The sequence below is a fragment of the Podarcis muralis genome, chromosome 4 (genome assembly GCF_964188315.1).
Source record: "Podarcis muralis chromosome 4, rPodMur119.hap1.1, whole genome shotgun sequence".
NCBI lineage: Eukaryota > Metazoa > Chordata > Lepidosauria > Squamata > Lacertidae > Podarcis > Podarcis muralis.
The window spans coordinates 14,186,689-14,209,876 of record NC_135658.1 but is presented as its reverse complement, the minus strand read 5'-3'; the positions used below and the strand labels follow the sequence as shown (position 1 = coordinate 14,209,876).

Here is a 23,188-nt window from a genome sequence, read left to right as displayed (position 1 = left end):
CATTCAAATAGCAGTTTGGTGCAAACTCTCTAGGGAGGCCTTGCAAAATATACTAGATCATCCCTGGACAACTAGGGATGCGCCAAGCCAAAGAAAACCAAACCCACCACTGAGATACACAAGTGCCGGGTAGGGTTTTTTTCAGACAAAAGGCTGGCTGAAATGTCAGTGGCTCCCTTCGAATTCTGAAGGTAAAAAAATGAATAAAACAAAGCCCTTACAGGAATCCTGGACACAGCGTGGGAATATCTGCCCCTTATCCCAGGCAGTGGGGGTCACCCAGGCAGGTTTAGTCCTAGTCCTAAAATTTCTCTACCACTTGATTGTCAAAACAAACATCAAAGTGGTTCACAAATGCCTTGTTCACAAATGCACATCTTTATTTCCTGTTATATAAATGAAGGATGGTTGCAAAACCTATGCCGGTGTGATTTGTGACTAAGCTCTTCCTTAATCATGGATATGGGGTTAAGAAGCACCTTCCTGAGCCCATCTGAATATATTGCTGCAGTTTTATGGGCTACTTAATGTATGAAGCTGTTAATGTTGTCAGAATGTGCCATTTTCAATGTCAGATTGTGCTGCTTTTTCATTACGGCCGGGAACGAGGGGGAAGCCAACTGAAATGCTTCCAGAGTTTCATTCTATAGCGTTGATTGAATGTAGGAAAATTATAATTACTTAGTCAACCACTGCCATTTAAACGGTTGGTGGATCACTCATACTGGAGGTCTTCACAAGCTGAATGCTTTACAACGGGTAGAAAAAAGCGAGAGATGGCGGGAGAAGGTAGAGATGGATATATGACTAGGTAGACATTGCCAATCTTTCAAATACCTTGCCAGTGTTTAAAGATCTACACTGGCTCCCAGTTTGCTCCCAAAGTGCTGGCTTAATAACAAACAAAGAAAAGAAAAACAGAAAGAACGGATGAAAACCCCCACCAGCTCTCACTGAGAATATAGTCACCATCCACACACCCATCTTAATTCAAACACATATAAGCCATGCAAATGTCCAGATAAGTATTCACCCAAAATGATTGTTTATGAAAAATGTATTCAAATATAGCAAGGGCAGTGAGGTCCTCAGACCGTTGCATAAGTGTGTGTGTGTGTGTGTGTGTGTGTGTGTGTGATCCTTCCAGGCTCAAAGCATAAGTCTCTCAGCAGTTTTCACGTTTAATAGTGCGATCCCATGCATGACTACTCAGAAGTAAGCCCCGCTGAAGTCAACTGAACTTACTTCCAGGCAAGGGAGTACAGGGCACGAATGCATAATAATGACACCTGGAAGGGCCCTCAGAAATATATTCTGTTTGTGCTACCACTTTCTTGGTGAATGTTTTCTTGAAATGTCTCCCCTCCTTCCTATTTCTAGACAGCAGCTTCAAATGGGCCAGAACAATGGGCAGCAGGCGAAAACCAGGACAAAGGGAACCAATCTTCTGATAATCATTCCACAGATAAAACTGCAAAGGTAAGAATGATTGCAATATGCTTGCAATCTCCCAATGGTTGTGGTGGAAAAGGAGCCAGACCAGAGTTGTCTGTATCTACACCATCTCTTTCTCAGCATTTGTCCGCACAAAGAAACCGGGGAGCTTACATGAAGACACCTGGCAGAAAAATATATATAACTAAGGGGAGATATGGTACAGCAGTATGAAATCATGCACGATGGGAATTTTGTTGTTGTTGCTGTTGGCATCTGTCTGTCCCGTGAGACAATGGAGTGTGCCTCCGGGGGTGAAGCCAAACCACTGTGTGACCAGCACTGAAGTAACCTCCCCTCCCTGGGGCGCAAGCTTGGGCAGTGTGTATGGAGGTCCTGGGCTGCCCTGATGCCAGCCTCGCTGATGTGGTCCAAAGGAAAGCAGAGCCTTTTCTGTGGCTGCTCCTATATTCCTCAATTCCTTCCCAAGAGAGGCAAGACTGGCTCCCTCTTTGCTATCCTTCCACTGGCAGGCTAAGGCCTTCCTGTTTAGACGGGCCTTTGAAAACTAAGGTGCAGCCAATGCTGGCCATTGGGCTGCTTCCAGGGCAAACTGTATTTTAGTTGCTGCTTCTAGATGTGTTTTGATTGTCAGTTTTAGCTAGTTCGGTTTAATTACCGTATTTTTCGCTCTATAACATGCACCCGACCATAACACGCACATAGTTTTTAGAGGAGGAAAACAAGAAAAAAAATATTCTAAACGAAACAGTGGATGTATGATTTTTGGGGTTCATGCTGTGGCCACAGACATGTGATCTGACAGTGAGTTTGGAGTAGCCCAATGCAAAAATCCTGAGGATCCATGTGGATCCATGCTTTGTAACCACGTTTTTGCACCACTGCGGCCCCAGGCAACAGTGGGTGCGTGATTTTTTTGGTGCAAGATGTAGCCATGGACATGCCATGTGATCTGATGGTGAATTTGGGGTGACCCAGTGCAAAAATCCTGAGGATCCATGTCGATCCGTGCTTTGTAACCACATTTTAAGTGGGGAGGGAAGGAAAAGCACTCAAGGGACAAGGAGCACGCATGGGGTGGGTGGAGAAGGATGCTGCTAATAATGAAGAAGAGGGGTATAAGGGGAGAAGGCTCCTCTCCTCTCCCACTTTGCTCCTTTAAAGCAAGCAGGCTCTGCTTTTCTTCCTCCTCCCCGCTCATCCCCGGCTTAGCGAGCTGAAAAACTTTGCTGCTATGTAGCGAGCTGAGTGGGGAGGAGAGAGGGACAGAGAGCCTGCTTGCTTTAAAGGAACCAACTGGACAGGAGCCGCTTACACTCGTGTAAGCGGCGCCTCTCCTCTCCCGCTTTGCTCCTTTAAAGAAGCAGGCTCTCTGTCCCTCTCTCCTCCCCACTCAGCGGCTCTTCTCCCGCATTGCTGTTTCAAAGCGAGCCATGGAGGAGGGAAGGAAGGGGAACCATGGATCCTCTGCTCACGACTGCAGCAGATCCCCTCCGCCACCCGCAGGCATTCCCTCCATAACACGCACAGACATTTCCCCTTAGTTTCTAGGAGGAAAAAAGTGAGTGTTATGGTGCAAAAAATACGGTACTCTGTATCACATAACCAATGTATTTACCTGTAAGCTGCCTTGAACCCCAAGCTGGGGGAAAGGAGATAAATATAACAACAACAACAAGTTGCGTGGCGAGTTCCCACCTCCCACCAGAAGAAACAAAGACACAAGACACCGTAGGTTAAGGTTAATGGGCGAAAATTGGCCACAACGTTATTGATTGCAGGAAATGAGCGGTATTGGCCTAGGCATTGGTCCTATCAACTATCCGGCTTCAGGCTGTATGCCTGAGAGGCCGGGAAGGGTTAACACCAGCAGGGGGAGCCCTGCTGATGCACATCAACTAGGCACTCCCCTGGGGTCACCGCTCAGGGGCGTGCCTTGGGCCCTGTCCTCCCTAGGCTTCGGACGGGGCCACGCCCCTGAAGTCCTTTACCACACTACTCTTCACAACCGGGGGAGGTGATGGCGCTCCCCCCCATCCATCTACATAACAATACCCTGACCAATGCCTCACCACCAAACCGTGGAAGTTGTGACAATTTGCTACGAGGTAGGCGAAAAAACCAAATGGCCGGTGCCAATTTGCCAGGCCCCTTAATGGCGACCAACCGAAGTCCATAGCAAGGTCAAAGGGAAACCTTAAAGGGAGGGTAGGTGGGAAATTCCCCAGCTGATTGGCGGCGGCAAAGAGGGAGCTCCTCTGCTGCGCTTGCCTTAAGAGCGGCAAGCCACACCCCCTGAGCCAGCCAATAGGCTGGCCAGGGTATGACGCGGTAGAGGATTTCCCCTGTACGCGTGAGGCTGAGAGCCAGCCTCCCCGCGGGAATTGGGGGTGGGAAGCCTGCAACCCCACCTCCTCCCTAGGGTCAGAAGTGGCTTAAACAAACAACAGCAACCACCACCACTTCTGACCATTGGCTGTGTGGTGGTATTTGGGGTCCAGCTACATCTGTAGTTCCACAAGCTCTCCTGCAACACCTTAAAAGACACAGGGATCATTGATAGACGTAGTATGTATGGCCTGCCTCTCTATGTAGCAGGCAGAATAGTGGCATCCCTGGGGAAAGATTAATTGACGGGGCAGTATCATTTTGCAGCTGCCTCTTTGGTTTTAAGGCTCTGTTTGCTCCCCATAGCAAATTATGGCTCAGTTTCTAGGTAACTGGAGGAGAAGGCTGAAAGCTCTGGGAGGCGAGATTAGTTTTGTATTGACAAAGTAATGATAGTTATAGCTGTTCGCGGCTCAGCAGTGAAGTTGAATGGAGAAATGGGTTAACATCGTTAATTTTCTTCATTACCGTTCTACTTTGTAATAAATAATAGGCTTCCAGCCTGCCAGGACAAAGTTAAAGTGTGTCAAGCTTTCTGTTATTATAATTCATGTAATATTTTCACAGGTTTACAGCTTGGCTGTGACAATTCTCTCAGGCTCCTCTCCCCCCACCTTTTTATATGACCGTAGAAAGTTTTCAGCTCTCTAGCTCCTTTCTCCCTCTTCTCGGCTTCTCTCAAAATAACATTTAAAAAATGATGTGGGCTTTCCCTCTTAATATCCTCAAGTTGGAAATAAAAGGAAAAGAAAATAGAAGCTGATGGGCTTGGAATGCTTATTCGATCCCCCAAATGTCATGAAATGCCTTTTCTAAAAAGTAAGGGGAGGTGAAAAAACATGGAAAATGCGAATTTATTTCTTGCCAATATTCACATCCAGGGAAAAAAACAAAACCAAAAAAAACACAAAAAAAACCATGTGCTGTAATCCTTATGGGGCTATACCACCTTCAGAACATAGAGAGACAATTGTACTGCTGCATAGTCCTGTGTAAAAACACTACCAGCCTCTAGAAAGCTAGCATATGAAGAAGAAAGGTTGTAGTAACCTAAGTTATTCCCTGAGATGCTAGTTAGAAGTGCATAATCATAGAACTGTAGAGCTGGAAGGGCCCAAAGTGTCATCTACTCCAACCCCCAGCAGTGCAGAGCAAAGTTATTTGCAAAGATGAATGATTACCCAGATATACTGCTGCAGCCTTATTCCCTTCTGAGCGTTGCCCCAGGGTGGGAAGACAGAGGAGTCAATGGACACCAGGGTGTGGTTCACAGAGAAAGAGTTTATTCAGTTCTGCGCAGAGGCGGCCAGCGGAATCGCTTCCAACATGCCCTTACAGCATGTTGGCAAGCAATTTTTATACCCTCCCCATCACCCCATACATCGTCATCCCTTTCCTTATCCAACCATACTACACAATTCAATTCATTCTCTTATCGGGCTCGTGCAGTGCCCTGTTAGCCCTTCTTCATTGGTCCCTGACACTACCCTCTCTGAGCATGCACTCTGTCCCTGCTTGCATAGCTTCCTTTAATGTAACTTGTTTACTGCGGCCGTGCCCTCACATATCTCACCCTGCGTCATTTTCCCTATCTCGCTCTCTGCACGTCCCAGGGCGTGCCCTCAACCTCCGTTTCACATTCCTGTGCCCTTCACTATCTTGCTGTCAAAGAGGTACAGTCCTAGGAGTATTTTAGCACATCCTTCTTCTAAAGCACTACGATACCATTTTAAATAGTCAAATAATTATGGCAGCTGATCTCTCTTCCCACTCTGAGACCTATAGCTCTGTGAGGGTGAGGGGGGCCTCCTAACAACTCTGAGAACTGTAGTACACCCCTTACAGAGTTACAGTTCCCAACACCATTAGCAAACTACAGTTCCCAGGATTCTTTGGGTGGGGAAGGAAATGTGTTTTAAATTTATGGGTGGGTGGGTGGGTGGGTACACTCACGCGTGCAGCCATTGATTCATTCATGTACACACACACACACACACACACACACACACACACACACATTTATAAGGCACTTATTTAATTATAAGACACTTTATAAGATACATAATGGGTTTATGCCCTAAAGATGCATTTTGTAATGAGTTTCGCCAAAAAATAATAAACACAAAACAGTTTTTGCATTGAGATAAAAACAGTTTTCTAAATTGTTAAAATCAATTTACATGAATTAAAGTGAGGAGCAGGGTAAAATAAATTCATAATTTGGAAACAAGTGAAAAAACGTAACCCTAGGTGGGCCCTATGCAGTCATCTAAAGGTAAAGAGTAAAGGGACTCCTGACCATTAGGTCCAGTTGTGACCGACTGGAGTCGGGTGCTCATTTCGCTTTATTGGCCGAGGGAGCCAGCGTACAGCTTCCGGGTCATGTGGCCAGCATGACTAAGCTGTTTCTGGCCAACCAGAGCAGCACATGGAAACGCCGTTTACCTTCCCTCCGGAGCGGTACCTATTTATCTACTTGCACTTTGACATGCTTTCGAATTGCTAGGTTGGCAGGAGCAGGGACCGAGCAATGGGAGCTCACCCTGTCGCGGGGATTCAAACTGCTGACCTTCTGATCGGCAAGCCCTAGGCTCAGTGGTTTAACCCACAGCGCCACCCGCGTCCCATGCAGTCATCTACCTCTAGTTTAACTACGGCTGCAGAGACAGATGGAAAGATGTAACTTTTCAGTTGGACTTTTCGAAGAAGGCCGGGAAATCAGTGGGATTTCCCAAGCCTCCTCCTTTGTCTCACTTATGGAGAGAGCTATTTGTCAGGATATATCTGCAAGTGAAGTTGCTCGCATGTTAATGATGTGCCATTAGAAAAACAGCCTGTCGTTTTACGGGGTTGGTTAGCTATTTAAAATGTGCACGTGGCTCTTTTTGAAAAATGCTGTCAGCTTCCTTCTGCCAGGAAGAGTGGATGGAAATTAAAGTGCAGATCTGGAGAGCATATTGCTGCTTTAAGAGTTGAGAGCCTCTTTGGAAAGACACAGTGCCTTATAAGTACAGTGTGCTTCTTAGGTCTTTGCCACTGCATACATAATTCAGTTACCTGTAGTTTCCTTCGTCCTAAGAGGGCACAGAGGTAGTGGAAGCAAAACAGCTGTCTCATGATGGGTGATATAATAATGACATAAGGAAGGTGCTGTGATGGATAACCAGGGATTTATAAAAGAAGCACCCAAAGAAAATGGGTGCTGTTTTCACAAACTGTCATTTTGTTTGGAATATACAGAAATAAGGCAGTTTAGAGCATTTTGCATTATTTTAATTAAATAATTTGTTATTTTAATTTACTATCATTTTTTTTGGGAATATACAGAAATCAGGCAGTTTAGAGCATTTTGCATTATTTTAATTGCAGAGGATCAGTTAAATCTGTATCCAGAAAATGTTTGGCATTAGTAGATGGCATGGTATGTTTGTGTGTAGCACTCACCTGCCGTTGTGGTGTTGGTTACTGAGAAGGAGAAGGGGTGGGGAGTTTGGTGCAGAAAAAAATACATTGGCAGAAGTGGGCCAAATCCTCATCTCCCCACCCCTAGAGGGCCAAATTTAATGGGTGGGTGGGGCCAGTCTTTGAACCTCCAGTATTTAAGACTTCAAAGCACAGTGTGGGGCTGTTTGAAGCGCTTTTGCAAAGAGCCCCACACTGCTCTGTGAACCTCTGATTTTCATAGTTTTAAAGATTAATGCAGGTTCTAAGCAAAAGGGCTTTCAGGTAGCCCAGCGCTAGACTTTGAACCTCTGAAAACGAGAGGGTGACAGGAGGGGAACAGGTGTGTACAGCCAAACTGAACAGAATTGACCTTTCACAATCCTTTTGAGGTCTTCTTTGCCAGCGTGTTCCCTGTGGGGAATGTGCTGGCAAAGCATACCCCTCCACCCAGCAGGATCAAACCCTTCACTGGAGAACTGGTGAGCAGAGGGTTCAATCCTGCTCAGTTTGGCTGTGCTTGGCTGCTGAGAACAGAGTCCATGTAGCCAAAGCACTGTCTGAAAGGCCTTTTGCAAACAATTACGTCCTGCTCTTTGAACACAATTAGTTGACTAGGAATGCTTTAATCTGCTGATAGCTCTAATTATTTATTCTGATTATTCGTCACTACTGCTTGTGTTTTAGTTCAAGGATAAATATGATTTCTTTCCTATTGCCCTTTAATAAATGCACTTAATTGAAGATGTCCCAGTGTGATGGGAGGTTTAGCATGTTAATGCCTTATTTACATTGCTGTGACCATATTTTGGTCTCTACTGATAAGCAGTAAATTATTCTCAGTCACTGGATGCAGTTGTAGCAGCAAAGACAGCAACCTCTGTTTCTCTACACCTTTGTGATTCTTGAATGTCAAATGCTGAATTTAAATACTAAATTTAAATACTTTGGGGCTCTTTTTGTTAAAGGTTAAATTCAGTGTTTCCTTATTACTGCTTTCTTGATAGAATTGGCACACAGCTCAAAAACATGCACACACCATGAAACATGCTGAATAAAACTCATTCTAGTCTGAATGCTAAGGACCCTCCACCACAAAATAACGTAAGAAATAAAGAAGAAGCAGACCTTTATAGCAACAGAAGTGCCATCTAAGCAAACCTTTACACTGTTTCCAAAACACTGGGAAAGGTGTGTTCTGAGAGCTAACCCCACTGGTTCGAGGCCAGGAAGTCTGTTATGAATGTTCTGTTTTTGACCAATTGGGGAATGTTAGCCAGTTACAATTGGGGAATGTTAGCCATTTCCCCCAGTAGTGATGTATGGAAGTCAGATCTGGACCATAAAGAAGGCTGATCGCTGAAGAATTGATGCTTTTGAATTATGGTGCCGTAGGAGACTCTTGAGAGTCCCATGGACTGCAAGAAGATCAAACACATCCATTCTGAAGGAAATCATCTCTGAGTGCTCACTGGAAGGACAGATCCTGAAGCTGAGGCTCCAATACTTTGGCCACCTCATGGGAAGAGAAGACTCCCTGGAAAAGACCCTGATGTTGGGAAAGATGGAGGGCACAAGGAGAAGGGGACGACAGAGGACGAGATGGTTGGACAGTGTTCTCGAAGCTACCAGCATAAGTTTGATCAAACTGCGGGAGGCAGTGGAAGACAGGAGTGCCTGGCGTGCTCTGGTCCAGGGGGTCACGAAGAGTCGGACACGACTAAACGACTAAACAACAACAACAACAGCAGCAGCAGCCAGTTACTAAATCAAATAGTGTCTTTTCTATCCATTAAAACAGAAGAAGTAAAATCCTGTTTAATGCCCCAAGGATGCATTTTGCGATTGCACAATGGAACCCACCAAAAATACATTGCTGTAACTACTAGAACGTTTCTGGAGAGAATTACGAAAGTTGTTGCTTAATACCAATTTCCCAGCTGCCCTTTTCCACTTTAAATATGATTCATTTATAATCGCTCATAATTCCACCGGGAACAAATCACACTGCTGCTGCACCTGTTTTATCCAGCGTTTGAGTTTTGGTGTGAAGACCTGGATGCTTTAGCTGAGATTCCTGCACTGCAGGGACTTGGATTAGATGACCTTTGGGGTCACCCTTCTAACTTTACAGTTCTGTGGTTCTATGAAAAAGGAGGTTTCAGGGTGTAATAATAATAATAATAATAATAATAATAATAAATTTTATTTATATCCCGCCCTCCCCAGCCTTAGCCGGGCTCAGGGCGGCTAACAACAATAAAACAGTACAAAAGTACAGCATAAACAACACTCTAAAATCATTCATTCTAAAATTAATTAATTGAAGCCACTGGCTTTAAAGTAGCCTGTTTCAACCTGACGTTTGCACTAGTTTGCTACTGATCACATCCCAAACTGGCTGTCGCTTTGGCACATTTTTTTTTTTAATTGCCCTCATCACTCCTAGAAACAGGTAGGTCCTCGTGTGAGCCAGTTAGATATGGCTACTTTAGAAAGTTGATGAGGGCAAATGAAGAACAAAGTTAGTTTATAAGCAATCAGATTGACTGTTTCTAGGAAGAAGTGGGCTGTTGTTGTTGTTTTTCTAATGGAGTGGAAGCAGCTGGTGGAGAGGACTGGAAGCGCATTAAAAATGATACCAGACAGTGGAGTAGTGAAAGGTGTATGTGTACCTCTGTACACTAGGGATGGACAGACCTGTCAGCTGGGCTCTTTCAGTTGTAACCATAAATTCAGTTCTCCTTGTTTATACAGCAATTTGTGATTTTTAAAAAACAGTCCCAATGAAAATCCATCTGCTTTTCAGTGAAAATTTATCCTAATAAACACATTGTTGTGTGCAGTTTTGCCTAATAAACACAATTTTTCCAAAGCCCGTCCCCTAATGCATTTTTCCTGTGCTATTCTAACTAACATATGTATTCTCTGCATTGCAAAATTGAGAGGCAGGAAGCTTGCTTAAGGATGGCTGTGTTTCGGGTTGCATATCATTTCGGAAAGCCTGAATTTGACAGGTTCGTCTTTAAACACAAACTGAATTGGATTTCTCTCCATCCCTAATGTGGACACGGAGGGGAATGATGACATTTAGTAGTGGTGGTGACGGCACCTAGCTATAGGGCTACAAACACTTTTGCCCTCTTTTGTGCAAATCCTCCCTTAAATTGGGAGACCCAGGAAGCACTTTGCGGGAAGCAAAATGTTTATGAAATGTACCCCATTCTTTTTTGTCTTAGTACTAATTTGAGCAATGGAACTATTATGATACATTTTGTTTATGGAAGAGTAGGGAATACAATTTACAGTACAGTGGTACCTCGGGTTAAGAACAGTTCTGCTAATGAACGCTTTGGGTTACGAACTCCATGAACCCGGAAGTAGGTGTCCTGGGTTGCGAACTTTGCCCCGTGATATGAACGCAATCTGCTTCCGGGGCCATGGGAGGCCTATGTAGGGAATGCGCGCCTCAGGTTAAGAACGCTTCGGGTTAAGTACGGACTTCCGGAACGAATTAAGTTCATAACCCGAGGTACCACTGTATATTGAAAAACTGGCTGAGCCTTCAAGTGTGATCTGTTTCTCCCCCACTCCACTCCCCACCCCCGGCTAAAATTTTCAAGGACTTTTCTGATTGGTGGTGTTCCGTTCTGCGGTGATACTTAATCACCCTAATGATATATAATTTCTGTCTGTGTCGTAGTACAGAAATTACAAGTGTATATATAAAAGGGGGAAGTGATTTGACCCAGCTTAAGAGAACGAGATCAGCTTAATAAGTAGCCTTTCAAACAAATGTACAGACAATGGGCATGTTTCACCAGTGTAAAAGTCCCACGGATTTCATTGGGAAAGATTTTATGCACAAGTTTATCTTACTCCTTGAAATAACACCCCAGTGTTTGTTGGTGCAATGTTGTTAGCCAGAAAGGAGGACAAGCAGGATTTAATGAACTTGGCATCGTATGGGCATGATCCACCACAACATTTCAGACCATAGCTGTCAACTTACAGATTTGAAAATAAGGGACAAGCAGCCTCAAAAAAAGGATCAGCAGCCAAAATAAGGGATCAACAATTACTTTTATAAAATACATATTTTGTTGCGTGCAAATGGCTTTAGATACCTATTACAGTGGTGCCCCGCAAGACGAACGTCTCGCAAGACGGAAAACCCGCTAGACGAAAGGGTTTTCTGTTTTGGAGGCGCTTCGCAAAACGAATTTCCCTATGGGCTTCCTTCGCAAGACGAAAGCCCATAGGGAAATCTCCGGGACAGCGGGGAAGCGCAGCGCATCTTCCCCACTGTCCTCGGACCTCCTCCCGCCGCCAGGCTTCGGAAGGCTGCTCCTGGCGGGGGGGCGGAGAGGTTTTTTAAAAACCCTGGGACAGCGGGGGACTTCTCCGCTGTCCGGGGCGATTTTAAAATACTGCCGGGCGGCAGCGCTGCTGCCCGGCAGCATTTAAAAAAACCCGGGACAGCGGGTTTAAAATCGCCCTGGGCGGCGCGTTTCTCCGCTGTCCCGGAGGGCTTTTGAAGGCAGGCGGGGGGGGGGGGGAGCAAAGACTTTTGCCCCCGCCTGCCTTCAGAAGAGGTCCTGGAGAGGTCCCCCCTGCCTGCCTTCCCGGGAGAGCGGAGAATCAGTTGTATGTTACTTTTTGTTTCACAGAATAATAGAATCGCAGAATTGTAGAGTTGGAAGTGTCATCCAGTCCAACCCCCTGCAATGTTTAGTTTAGGGTATTGCATAGCCTATGTACATGACCCCCTCATTTCCCCCGTTCTGAAGGAGGAGGTTTTCAGTCCTTCCAACCTGCGTTGTGGCTTCAAGAGGTCACTGTTAATGGAAATGTTTGGTTTGGAGCAGAAGCCTGTCCCTTCGGATCTGGTCCCTCTGAGGCCACTGCAGAAACTGAAGATATAGAACCCATGATGTCTGAGCTCCTGTTTTAAATTCCCTAGTATGTTTACTTTGCTTCCCACTACTCAATCAACTAGGGAGGCAGGTGGCGCTGTGGGTTAAACCACAGAGCCTAGGACTTGCCAATCAGAAGGTTGGCGGTTTGAATCCCCGCGATGGGGTGAGCTCCCGTTGCTCGGTCCCTGCTCCTGCCATTCTAGCAGTTCGAAAGCCCATCAAAGTGCAAGTAGATAAATAGTTACCGCTCCGGTGGGAAGGTAAACGGTGTTTCCGTGCACTGCTCTGGTTCGCCAGAAGCGGCTTAGTCATGCTGGCCACATGACCCGGAAGCTGTATGCCGGCTCCCTTGGCCAATAAAGCGAGAGGAGCGCCACAACCCCAGAGTCGTCCGCGACTGGACCTAATGGTCAGGGGTCCCTTTACCTTTTTACATTCTGCATGCACAAATGGCTTTAGATACTTATTAGGTCCATAAATTACTATATAGGATATATTCCACACAAACAACAGCGACAATTTGTTGTTGACAAAGTACAGTGGGACATATAAAGGGCCTCATTACCTTCAGTAGCTTAGGGCCTCATCAAACTTAAATCCGGCCTTGAGCGGGCCTCTTCCCAATTCTCCCTGATCCTGGTTGGGGTCCTCTACTGGGGAGGTCTCATTTGATTCTAGCTCTGGGAACGAACAATAAGGTCTGGTTTATTCCAGTGGCACTGGACCTTTCCCAAATAGTTGGATCATCACAGGTTGAGTTCACATGGCATTGTAGTGACCTGCAACCAGTTGAGTCTACTGTGTGCAGGCTTGCACCCTCCCAACCCCAAACACTGGACACATCTCTTGCTTAGCATAGGACAAGGCAGGTACAGCCCAATCCCTTTGTAGTCCTGTCTCCCACTTGCTCCTTTCCACTGCTGGCCCTAGCAAGGCCTCCAGCTGTGAGAGCTAAGGATGAACAAGAACTCTGCAGAGGGAATGGGCAGGAACAGTTATGTGGCTGCCTCCTTTCCTGTTTTAGCCAGAGACTTAATGGGCTTTGTCCAGTGTCCAGGCTGCGAGGTGTCTACGTGGCAACCCCAACTGTGTCTTCATATACAGCTTCCAGTTGTGAGTGTTTCTACTGTACAGCCCCATGCAAAGTTTCTGAAATCGACTCGAAATCCCGAAACAGCAGCGCTTCTTTCTTCAGAAGTTATGGAGAGTTTTGCAAAGTCTTTTCTTTTCTTTTCCTTTTACAACCGCCTTTAGCATAAGCTTTTTATAGTCTGCGGGTAGGTCTCTATGCACCCCCGTTTTTTATTGCTGTCTGGGAACATCTGAGATGCTATGGATTTTTTTTTTGCAAAATTGCTTTAGATCTTTAGTAGCCAGGATTGACTCTTAGCAAAGTAATGGTATGTGGTTGGCTGTATCGCTCGCCTCTTGAGAGACCACAGTAACATTGGGGTTATAACCTGAATAATTTACAGAAAGTAGATGGCTCTTAAAACATCCCCTTCTTCCTTAGAACGGTTTATTGGAAACATACTTCAGCTGGAATGAGAATAAGAGATTCCCAGGAAAAGGATCTATAGGGGTTGGGTTCTTCATTACGCCGAAAGCCTGGACTGCATCGTATGGATGTCTAGACGGTTCCACTTGAAGAGGGCATTGATTTTCCTCACTTTTCGGGCAGGGCTTTCATTTTATCTATATCCTGACCCCTTCTGCCTCTTCCTTCGTGGGAGCGGGAAGGCTTAACGATTGAGCAGAGGGCTTCTCTTCTGAGCATGAATCATGTACGGCTCCTCAAAGGCAAACTCTGCAACAGTGTGGCTGCAACAAAGGTGTGTTTATGGGTTGTTGTCGGAGAAGCAGAAGCTGGGATGTGGGGGGAGGTGTGTGGAGTACTTTAGTACACTGCAGCAATATTTGTTGCAAAGCTGTGACACAACTCCAGGTCGAAGTGATTATGTTTGCAGCCCTATGTGCATGTTGTTACTTGGGAGTAACCCCCTCTTGACTTTGGCAGGATTTGCTTTTCAAGTAAACATGGATGGCATCACGCAGTAAGGGATTTGAAAAGTTACGTGCCGTTTGTCTGGAAAAGAGATAAAATATTTCTTTGAACGCGGAGTTGTTAACTGAGTTTGTACCAGGGGAAAAGATGAATGCGAGTATAAAACCACACTTTCTTTGGTTTTTATTTTTTTGTTATTAGGTGAATGGGGGAACCCAAAGAATAAGAGATACACAAGGGTTAGAAATTCTCTCTTTTTAAATCAGTGCTACCTCTTTTTTTTTTTTTTTGGTATAGAATATGCCAGTTACACACAACTCAGGTAGGAAGAGAAATTACTCGGACCTACGCTGACCAGGTTTCAGATATTTATTCTTCTGTAACAGTGGGCAAATTCTGGACTAGTGGGCAAATTTTGAGAGTCTTGTGGGTGCGAGTTACAAAATGGCTGCCACGAAGGGGGCATAGCATAACACAAAATTAGAGTGGCAACCACCCCCAACAACCTTACGCTTGCCATAGGAAGTCCTGATTGTGGAGATCACACAATACTGATCTCTCTCTCTCTCTCTCTCTCTCTCTCTCTCTCTCTCTCTCTCTCACACACACACACACACACACACACACTGATGCTGTTGCTGTCTCATAACAACATGGAGCACAGCCACCCCACTTTTACTTTCTAAGTAAAATACAATAACATTTTGCCCCATGACTTTCTTTATAGGAGGGCTGGTTACTTATTTTTGTTAAAAAAACGAAAGGATAAATTTTGGAACTCCCGCTCAGCGGCACCACTGGAAGCTGCCATGGGTTCTATGGTGCCCACGGGTGCTGCGTTGGTGACCCCTGTTCTATAAGCGTGAATCGTAGAAGGACTGCATTCACAGGTAACAAAGGGTAAAGCCGGTCATACTATTTTAGCAGTGCTATCTGCTCAGAAGTAATGGGGCTCAACCGCGAACTCATTCAGGCTTACTTAGGCCAATGCATGTGTAGAATTTCATTGCAAGTGTAGTAGCACTGATTTGAGCATATTCTGGGTTTCTTTTTCAGATTCAGGAATGTTTTTATAAGGAAGTGAATGAACATATGTTCAAATCACTTAGGTTGTTACCGTATTTTTCGCCCCATAGGACGCACCGGCCCATAGGACGCACCTAGTTTTTTTTTTGGGGGGGAAATAAAGGAATCCCCGCGACGGGGTGAGCTCCCCAAGCGCGCCCCAAGCTTCTGGGTGCCGGCAAGGTCTCCGCTAGCCGTGGGAGAGCCATGCGGCTCTCCCAGGGCTAGCGGAGTGCTGCGCTAATCCCGAAGCTTGGGGCGTGTGGAGCTCAGCGCGCCCCAATCTTTTGGGTGCTGGCAAGCTCTCCGCTAGCCCTGGGAGAGCTGGGTCTCCCACGGCTAGCGGATAGCTTCCTGAAGCCTGCATTCGCCCCATAGGACGCACACACATTTCCCCTTCATTTTTGGAGGGGAAAAAGTGTGTCTTATAGGGCGAAAAATACGGTATATCTGCCTTAACTTGTAATGCCCAAATGTGAAAAAAAACCCTATCTATCTATGATTTATTTATCTATGTCTCATCCACACACACACCCCTAAAAAACTTTGCAATGAATTTTCTTATGTCCACCAAGAAGACACCAAGCTCTTTATTTTATTTTAATTTCATTTCCAACCCACCTCTCTCCAGTGAGAACTCATGGCAACCAAGAAAGCCCATAAAAAAACAGTTTAAATAATCAAAACCAGCTCTTGCCCCCCCCCAAATTATTTGAGTATTCTTTACAACTTGGTGCAAAATGTCCCTTCCACATTCAGAGGTGCACTAGTCAATAAAAACATTCTGCATTCCGCACACATGGGGATGTTCCTGGCTTTCACAGAAAAGTCCCTCACCTTCAACCTGAAAAATCACTGTAATGTACGAAGGAGGCACACTCACACCACCACATTTGCTGCGTGTGTGACATGTTCTTGCCTGCCACTGCAAATTTCCACTCCTCCTACCCACACAGTTGTTCCATGCAGGCTGTGTTCTTGCCTGCTACCACATATATCCACTCCCCTTAACCACAGACTACCGAAACAACTGTACATTTTTTTTTAAAAAAAAAAGCAATACTGCACATTAAAGGTAAAGGTAAAGGTACCCCTGCCCATACGGGCCAGTCTTGACAGACTTTTGGGTTGTGCGCCCATCTCACTCTATAGGCCGGGGGCCAGCGCTGTCCAGAGACACTTCCGGGTCATGTGGCCAGCGTGACGAAGCTGCTCTGGCGAGCCAGCACAGCACACGGAACACCGTTTACCTTCCCGCTAGTAAGCGGTCCCTATTTATCTACTTGCACCTGGGGGTGCTTTTGAACTGCTAGGTTGGCAGGCGCTGGGACCGAGCAACGGGAGCACACCCCGCCGCGGGGATTCGAACCGCCGACCTTTCAGTCGGCAAGTCCTAGGCGCTGAGGCTTTAACCCACAGCGCCACCCGCGTCCCAATACTGCACATTAGGTATTTCCAACTTCATATTTTATAATGGGAAAAAGTAACTAGATGCCTATGATTATACAATGGTGGCAACAGCCACCAATAATTTTGCCTACTCGAATGATGACTGGCTAGACCGTCCATACTTTGCCATGTTAAAAAAATGCCAGGCCTCTCTCCCGTCCAAGATACCTAAATATGTGAACAGGAAAGTCGCACACCCTTACATTGTACAGTGGTACCTCGGGTTAAGTACTTAATTCGTTCTGGAGGTCCGTACTTAACCTGAAACTGTTCTTTTTTTTTTTTTAATAATAAATTTTTATTAGTTTTCCATAAATAAAGAATAAACAAAACAAAAACATAGACATAAACAAACAAAAACATGACTTCCCCATACCACCCCTTTCCTGCATTCTTGTTTCAAGATTTTTTAGCAACCCTCTGATCATAACTTAAGTATATTTCATGTATTTAACTTCAGTTAATTATTAATACCACTGTAGTTCTTTATCTCTTATAACTCTGAGCCCCTAATTTTCCAAATTACAACAGTTTTTAAGATAAACTTTGAAATTGTTCCAGTCTTCATCCACCGCCTCTTTCCCCCGGTCTCGAATTCTGCCAGTCATCTCTGCCAGTCCCATATAGTCGATCACCTTCGTCTGCCATTCTTCCAACGTGGGTAAATCCTGCGTCTTCCAATACTTTGCTAGAAGAATTCTTGCTGCTGTGGTGGCGTACATAAAAAATGTCCTATCCTTCTTTGGCACCATTTGGCCCACCATACCCAAGAGAAAGGCCTCTGGTTTTTTAACAAACGTTCTCTTCAGAACTTTTTTTATTTCATTATAGATCATTTCCCAGAAAGCCTTAATCTTCGGGCAGGTCCACCAAAGGTGATAGAAGGTTCCCTCCGTTTCACTGCACTTCCAACACTTGTTATTGGGCAAATGATAGATCTTTGCTAACTTAGCAGGAGTCATGTACCACCTGTAGATCATTTTCATAATGTTTTCTTTTAAGGCATTGCATGCCGTAAATTTAACACCAGTGGTCCATAACTGCTCCCAGTCTGCAAATTCAATGTCATGCCCAATGTCCTGTGCCCATTTAATCATATTAGATTTCACCATTTCATCTTGAGTATTCCATTTCAACAGCAAGTTGTACATTCTTGACAAATTTTTAGTATTGGGTTCTAACAGTTCTGTTTCTAATTTTGACTTCTCCACCTGGAAGCCTTTCTTTCTGTCCTGTTTAAATACTTCATTTATCTGTCGATAATGTAACCAATCTCTCACCTTAAATTTCAGTTTCTCAAAACTCTGCAATTTTACATTTTCACCATCTTGTTCTATAATTTCACAATATTTAGGCCAATTAGAACCCATATTCAATTTTTTCACCTCTTTTGCTTCCATTGGTGACAACCACCTGGGGGTTTTACTTTCAAACAGGTCTTTATACTTAATCCAAACATTATACAGAGCTTTCCTCACCATATGGTTCTTAAAACCTTTATGCAATTTTACCTTGTCATACCATATATATGCATGCCAACCAAATCTGTTATCAAATCCTTCAAGGTCCAAAATGTCTGTATTCTCGAGGAGCAGCCAATCTTTCAACCAGCAAAACGCTGCTGATTCATAGTAGAGTCTTAAGTCCGGCAGGGCAAAACCCCCTCTATCTTTCGCATCTGTTAATGTCTTAAATTTTATTCTTGGCTTTTTGCCCTGCCAAACAAATTTCGATATGTCTTTCTGCCACCTCTTGAAACAGTCCATCTTGTCTATTATTTGTAATGTCTGAAACAGAAATAACATTCTAGGCAATACATTCATTTTGATAACAGCAATTCTGCCTAACAAGGAAAGTTTCAGCCTTGACCATATGTCTAAATCTTTCTTAACTTCTGTCCAACATTTATCATAATTGTCTTTAAAAAGATTCACATTTTTCGATGTCAAATTCACCCCCAGGTACTTCACTTTTTTTGCTATCTCCAAACCTGTTTCATTCTGGAATGTCTCTTTTTCTTCATTTGTTAGGTTTTTTTCCAAAACTTTAGTTTTTTGTTTGTTCAGCTTAAATCCTGCAACTTGACCAAATATCTCGATCAGTTCTAAAACTCTTTTTGTGCTAGTGATTGGCTGTTGCAAAGTCAAAACTAGGTCATCTGCAAATGCCCTTAATTTATACTCTTTCACTCCGACCTGAATTCCTTTAACCAACTGGTCCTTTCTAATCATATTTAACAAAACCTCCAGAACCAGTATAAAAAGTAGGGGGGAAATAGGACATCCCTGTCGTGTTCCTTTCTCTATGGCTATCTCTTCCGTTACCACATTGTTCACAATTAGCTTTGCCTTCTGCTCAGAATAAATTGCACCTATACCATTTTCAAAACCTTGGCCTACCCCCATCCCTTGGAGATTCTTTTTCATAAAACTCCAACAAATATTGTCAAAGGCTTTCTCCGCGTCCACAAAAATCAAAGCCGCTTTTCTGTTAATGTTCATTTCCAACAGTTCCACAATGTCTATTATGTTCCTCACATTGTCAGACATGTGTCTACCCGGGAGAAAGCCAGATTGATCCTTATGAATCTCACCTGTCAATACTTTCTTCAGTCTTTTTGCTAAAATGTCTGCAAAAATTTTGTAATCCACATTTAATAATGATATCGGGCGGTAGTTCTTAACCTGGTTCTTTTCAGTCTCGGTCTTTGGTATAAGTGAGATAAAAGCCTCTTTCCACGTTTCAGGTGCCTTTTTCCCCTCCAATATTTCATTGCAAACTTCTTTTAGTGGTTGCACTAAACCTTCTCTCAAAGCTTTATAATATCTAGCCGTCAGTCCGTCTGGTCCTGGAGACTTTCCCAGTTGTGCCTTTTGAATGGCCTCCTCTATTTCCTGTTCTGTTATTTTCTCATTCAAAATCAACTTGCCCTGTTCTGGAATTTTCGGTAGTCCATAATTTTTAAGAAATTCTTCTATTTCTTGTTCGTTTACTGGCCCTTGTGTGTATAATTTCCGAAAAAAACTTTGGAAACAGTTACTTATCTCATTTGGCTTATGAACATTCTTTCCCTCTATCTCCAAACAAGTAACTGTGTTCAATTTTTGTCTCTTTTTCAATTGCCATGCAAGGAGCTTCCCACACTTATCTGCAGACTCAAAAGTCCTTTGTCTCATTTGTTTAATTTTCCATTCTATCTCTTGATTTGTCAGTTCCATATATTGCGTCTGATAATATTTTATTTCTCTCAAAATTTCTTGAGACTTTGGTTTTGACCTCAGTTTCTTTTCTCCTTCCTTCATTTTTTCTAAAATTCTTTCTTTCCTTTCATTTTGCTTTTTCCTCTTGATTGAATTCTGTTGTATCAGGAAGCCTCTCATCACGGCTTTACTTGCGTCCCAAATTGTTCTTTTTTCCACATCTGTTCTCAAATTTATCTCAAAGTAATCTTTCAATGTCTTTAGGGCCTTTATACAGAATTGTTCATCTCTAAATAGGGAGTCATTCATTCTCCATCTAAAGGATCCAGTTGTTGTCATTTTCATTTCCATCTTTACGGCATTATGGTCGGAGCAGGTTTTTGGGCAGATTTCTACTTTTTTAATCTTTGTAGCCATCACACTAGATACCCAGATTTGGTCGATTCTCGTCCATGTCATTTTAGATTCCGAGAAAAAAGTTCCCTCTCTCTCGAGAGGATTCTTTGTTCTCCAGATATCAATCAAGTCCATATTTTCCGTCATCTCGAAGAAAGTCTTTGGTAATCTTCCTTCTTTGGATATTGTCTGTCTTTGTGCCTTGTCCATATTTGTAGAAACCACTCCATTCATGTCCCCCATCATTATTATTTTGCAGTCGAGATAATCTAGTAAGGTCTCATGCAACTTCTTAAAAAATTCTGCCTTCCCATCATTTGGTGCATATACTCCAATTATCAAATATTTTCCCCCCTGGATCTGTACTTCAATTGCCAGGTATCTTCCTTCTTCATCCTTAAATTTTAGCTTCGGGTCCAATTTTTCCTTTGCATAAATCACTACTCCTCTCTTTTTTACTTTATCGGAAGATATAAATTCTTGTCCCAGTCTTTTGTTCACCAACAATTTCCTGTGTGCTCTAGTTATGTGAGTTTCCTGTAGACATATCAGATCCAGTTGTTCCCTTTTCAAAATGTGGAAAACCTGTCGTTTTTTTTCTGGGATGGTTCAAACCGTTGCAATTCCAGCTTAGAAGTTGCAGAGACATTTTGTTTGTTAGATGTTTGATCCTCCGACTGCTCCAAGTTTTTCTTCCTCTTCAGTTGGCAGTTGTGGTAGTCCAAATGATAGATTTGCAATGTCCGTTAGCCCTCCTCCTTCTGGTGTTAATCCTTGTCCTTCTCTTGCCGGATCCACCGTACCTTTCTGTAGGTCCTCTAGGTTTCTCTCCAAAAAGTACTCTTTCTCCTGTACTGTTCTTATTCTTACTTTCTTCCCTTTGTAGTTAAAGGACAACCCCTGTGGGAATTCCCACCTGAAGGGTATGAAGTTCTTCCTCAGCAAATTGGCAAGATCTCTATAAAAAGTCCTCACTTCCAAGATGTATTTAGGGATGTCCTTAAAGATTTGGACTTGAATGTTTCCAATCACCAAAGCTTTTTGATAATGAAGGTTCAGTATCTTGTCTCTTTCCTCTTTGGTTCTAAAGGTGATCAGACAATCCCTTGACTTCTTGCTTTGCTTTCTACCAAGTCTGAAAGCAGTTGTTATCCCCACTTCATCTTCCTCCAGATCTCCTTGCCAATTTTCCAGAATTGCCTCTGTGAGAAATTCCGCCAGATTGTCCTCTTCTTTCTCTGGAACCTGTCTAAATTTCAGATTTCGTTCTTTCCGTTGTAATTCCGCGCCTGAGATTTTAGGGGTCCCCCACTCGCCGTAGCGGGTAAGACCCGAACTTGCGGAGCAGTCCTTCTCCGGAGCTCGGAGGTAGGACCGCCATTAAGCGCTGGCACCGACCGGAAGTCGCCTAACCTGAAACTGTTCTTAACCTGAAGCACCACTTTAGCTAATGGGGCCTCCTGCTGCTGCCGCGCTGCCGGAGCACGATTTCTGTTTTCATCCTGAAGCAAAGTTCTTAACCTGAAGCACTATTTCTGGGTTAGTGGATTTTGTAATCTGAAGCATATGTAACCTGAAGCATATGTAACCTGAAGCATATGTAGCCCGAGGTACCACTGTATCATAAATGTTCAGAGTATTGGCTGCTGTCATGGGGTTGCTATCACGCCACATATTTCATGAGAGAGAGAGAGAGTTATAAAAAGCTGTGATTTCCCATATTCCATTCCTTTACTGAGCCGCGCCTTTGCTCTGCCCTGTGTTCCACTTCTGCCACAACTAGCCAAATTTCTAAAAATGAATTCTGGAAGCGGAGTCTGTGTGGTTTGCTGCACGTTTCAGTTCACTCGGAGTTACTCGTTTGCTGTCTATTGTTCCCAGAGGGCAGGCCTATAACCAGTAGGTGGAAACTGCAGGGAAGTAGATTTTAACTAAACATTAGGAAAAGTTTCCTAGTGGAAAGAGGAATCTGGTTGCCCGGGGAGGTGTCAGGACTCTCACTTGCTGGAGGCATTTAAGCAGAGGCTGGATGGCTGTCTTTCATCCATCCAAGGGGAAGGGCTGTAGCTCAGGGTTAGAGCATCTGCTTCGCATGCAGACGCTCCCAAATTAAGTCCCAAGCACCTTGAGGTAGGGCCAGGAGAGACTTCTGCCTGGTGACCCACTGTCCTTCATAGTGAGCTAGATAAACCCATGGTCTGATTCAGCTTCCCATATCTCTAGGTCTGCTGCAGTTCAGGGGTGGCTAACCCACAGCCCTTCAAATAAAAGGTTCCTGGACTCCAGCTCCCATCAGCCCCAGTCATCATGGCCGATGGTCAGTGATTATGGGAGTTGGAGTCCTACAGTGTTTGGAAAGCACAGATTTGACATCGCTGCTGTAGTTGCATCCTGCATTGCAGATCCCTAATTGAGCTGGTGTGTGTGTGTTGGACTACAGAACCTTGAAGGTCTTTCCCAATGCTGTGATTCTTTGATTTGAATTTCTTCCCGTCTCTAAATCACATCAGTGTGGTTGTGCACATTAATAATAAACACTGTGAGGAAGCAGTATCAGTGTGGTTGTGTCTGATTCCTTTTGTGTAGTGTCTTAACTGATGCACACATAGACTTCTGTGCATTGGAAAAGAACCTTGATATGACCATACTGTGATCACATCAAGATCGCTTGTTTTGTGGTGGTGCTTCAGTGAATACAAGCAGTTTAGTCATTTGTGTGTGGGAAGAATATATGAATGAACTGAAAGCTGCTGCAATGCTATGTGTGATCCGCATAACATTCAGAAGTACTCCTTCCCTGAAAAAAAAAAAAGGAGAATTCCTTTGGAAACAACAACAAGAAGAAGTAATTCAGAATTTTTTGGAAGCGT

The 23,188-nt window shown here is 44.1% G+C and overlaps 1 protein-coding gene across 11 annotated transcripts in view; it reads left to right on the top strand.

Annotated features, from left to right (window-relative positions):
* Positions 1-23,188, top strand: part of DLG2 (discs large MAGUK scaffold protein 2) — a 901,719-nt gene that overhangs the window by 148,567 nt on the left and 729,964 nt on the right. For all 11 annotated transcript variants that reach the window (XM_077926964.1, XM_028725975.2, XM_028725977.2 and 8 more), the window contains one exon: positions 1,381-1,479. In XM_077926964.1, coding sequence (XP_077783090.1) covers positions 1,381-1,479 — 99 coding nt within the window. The remainder of the gene's footprint in view (positions 1-1,380; positions 1,480-23,188) is intronic.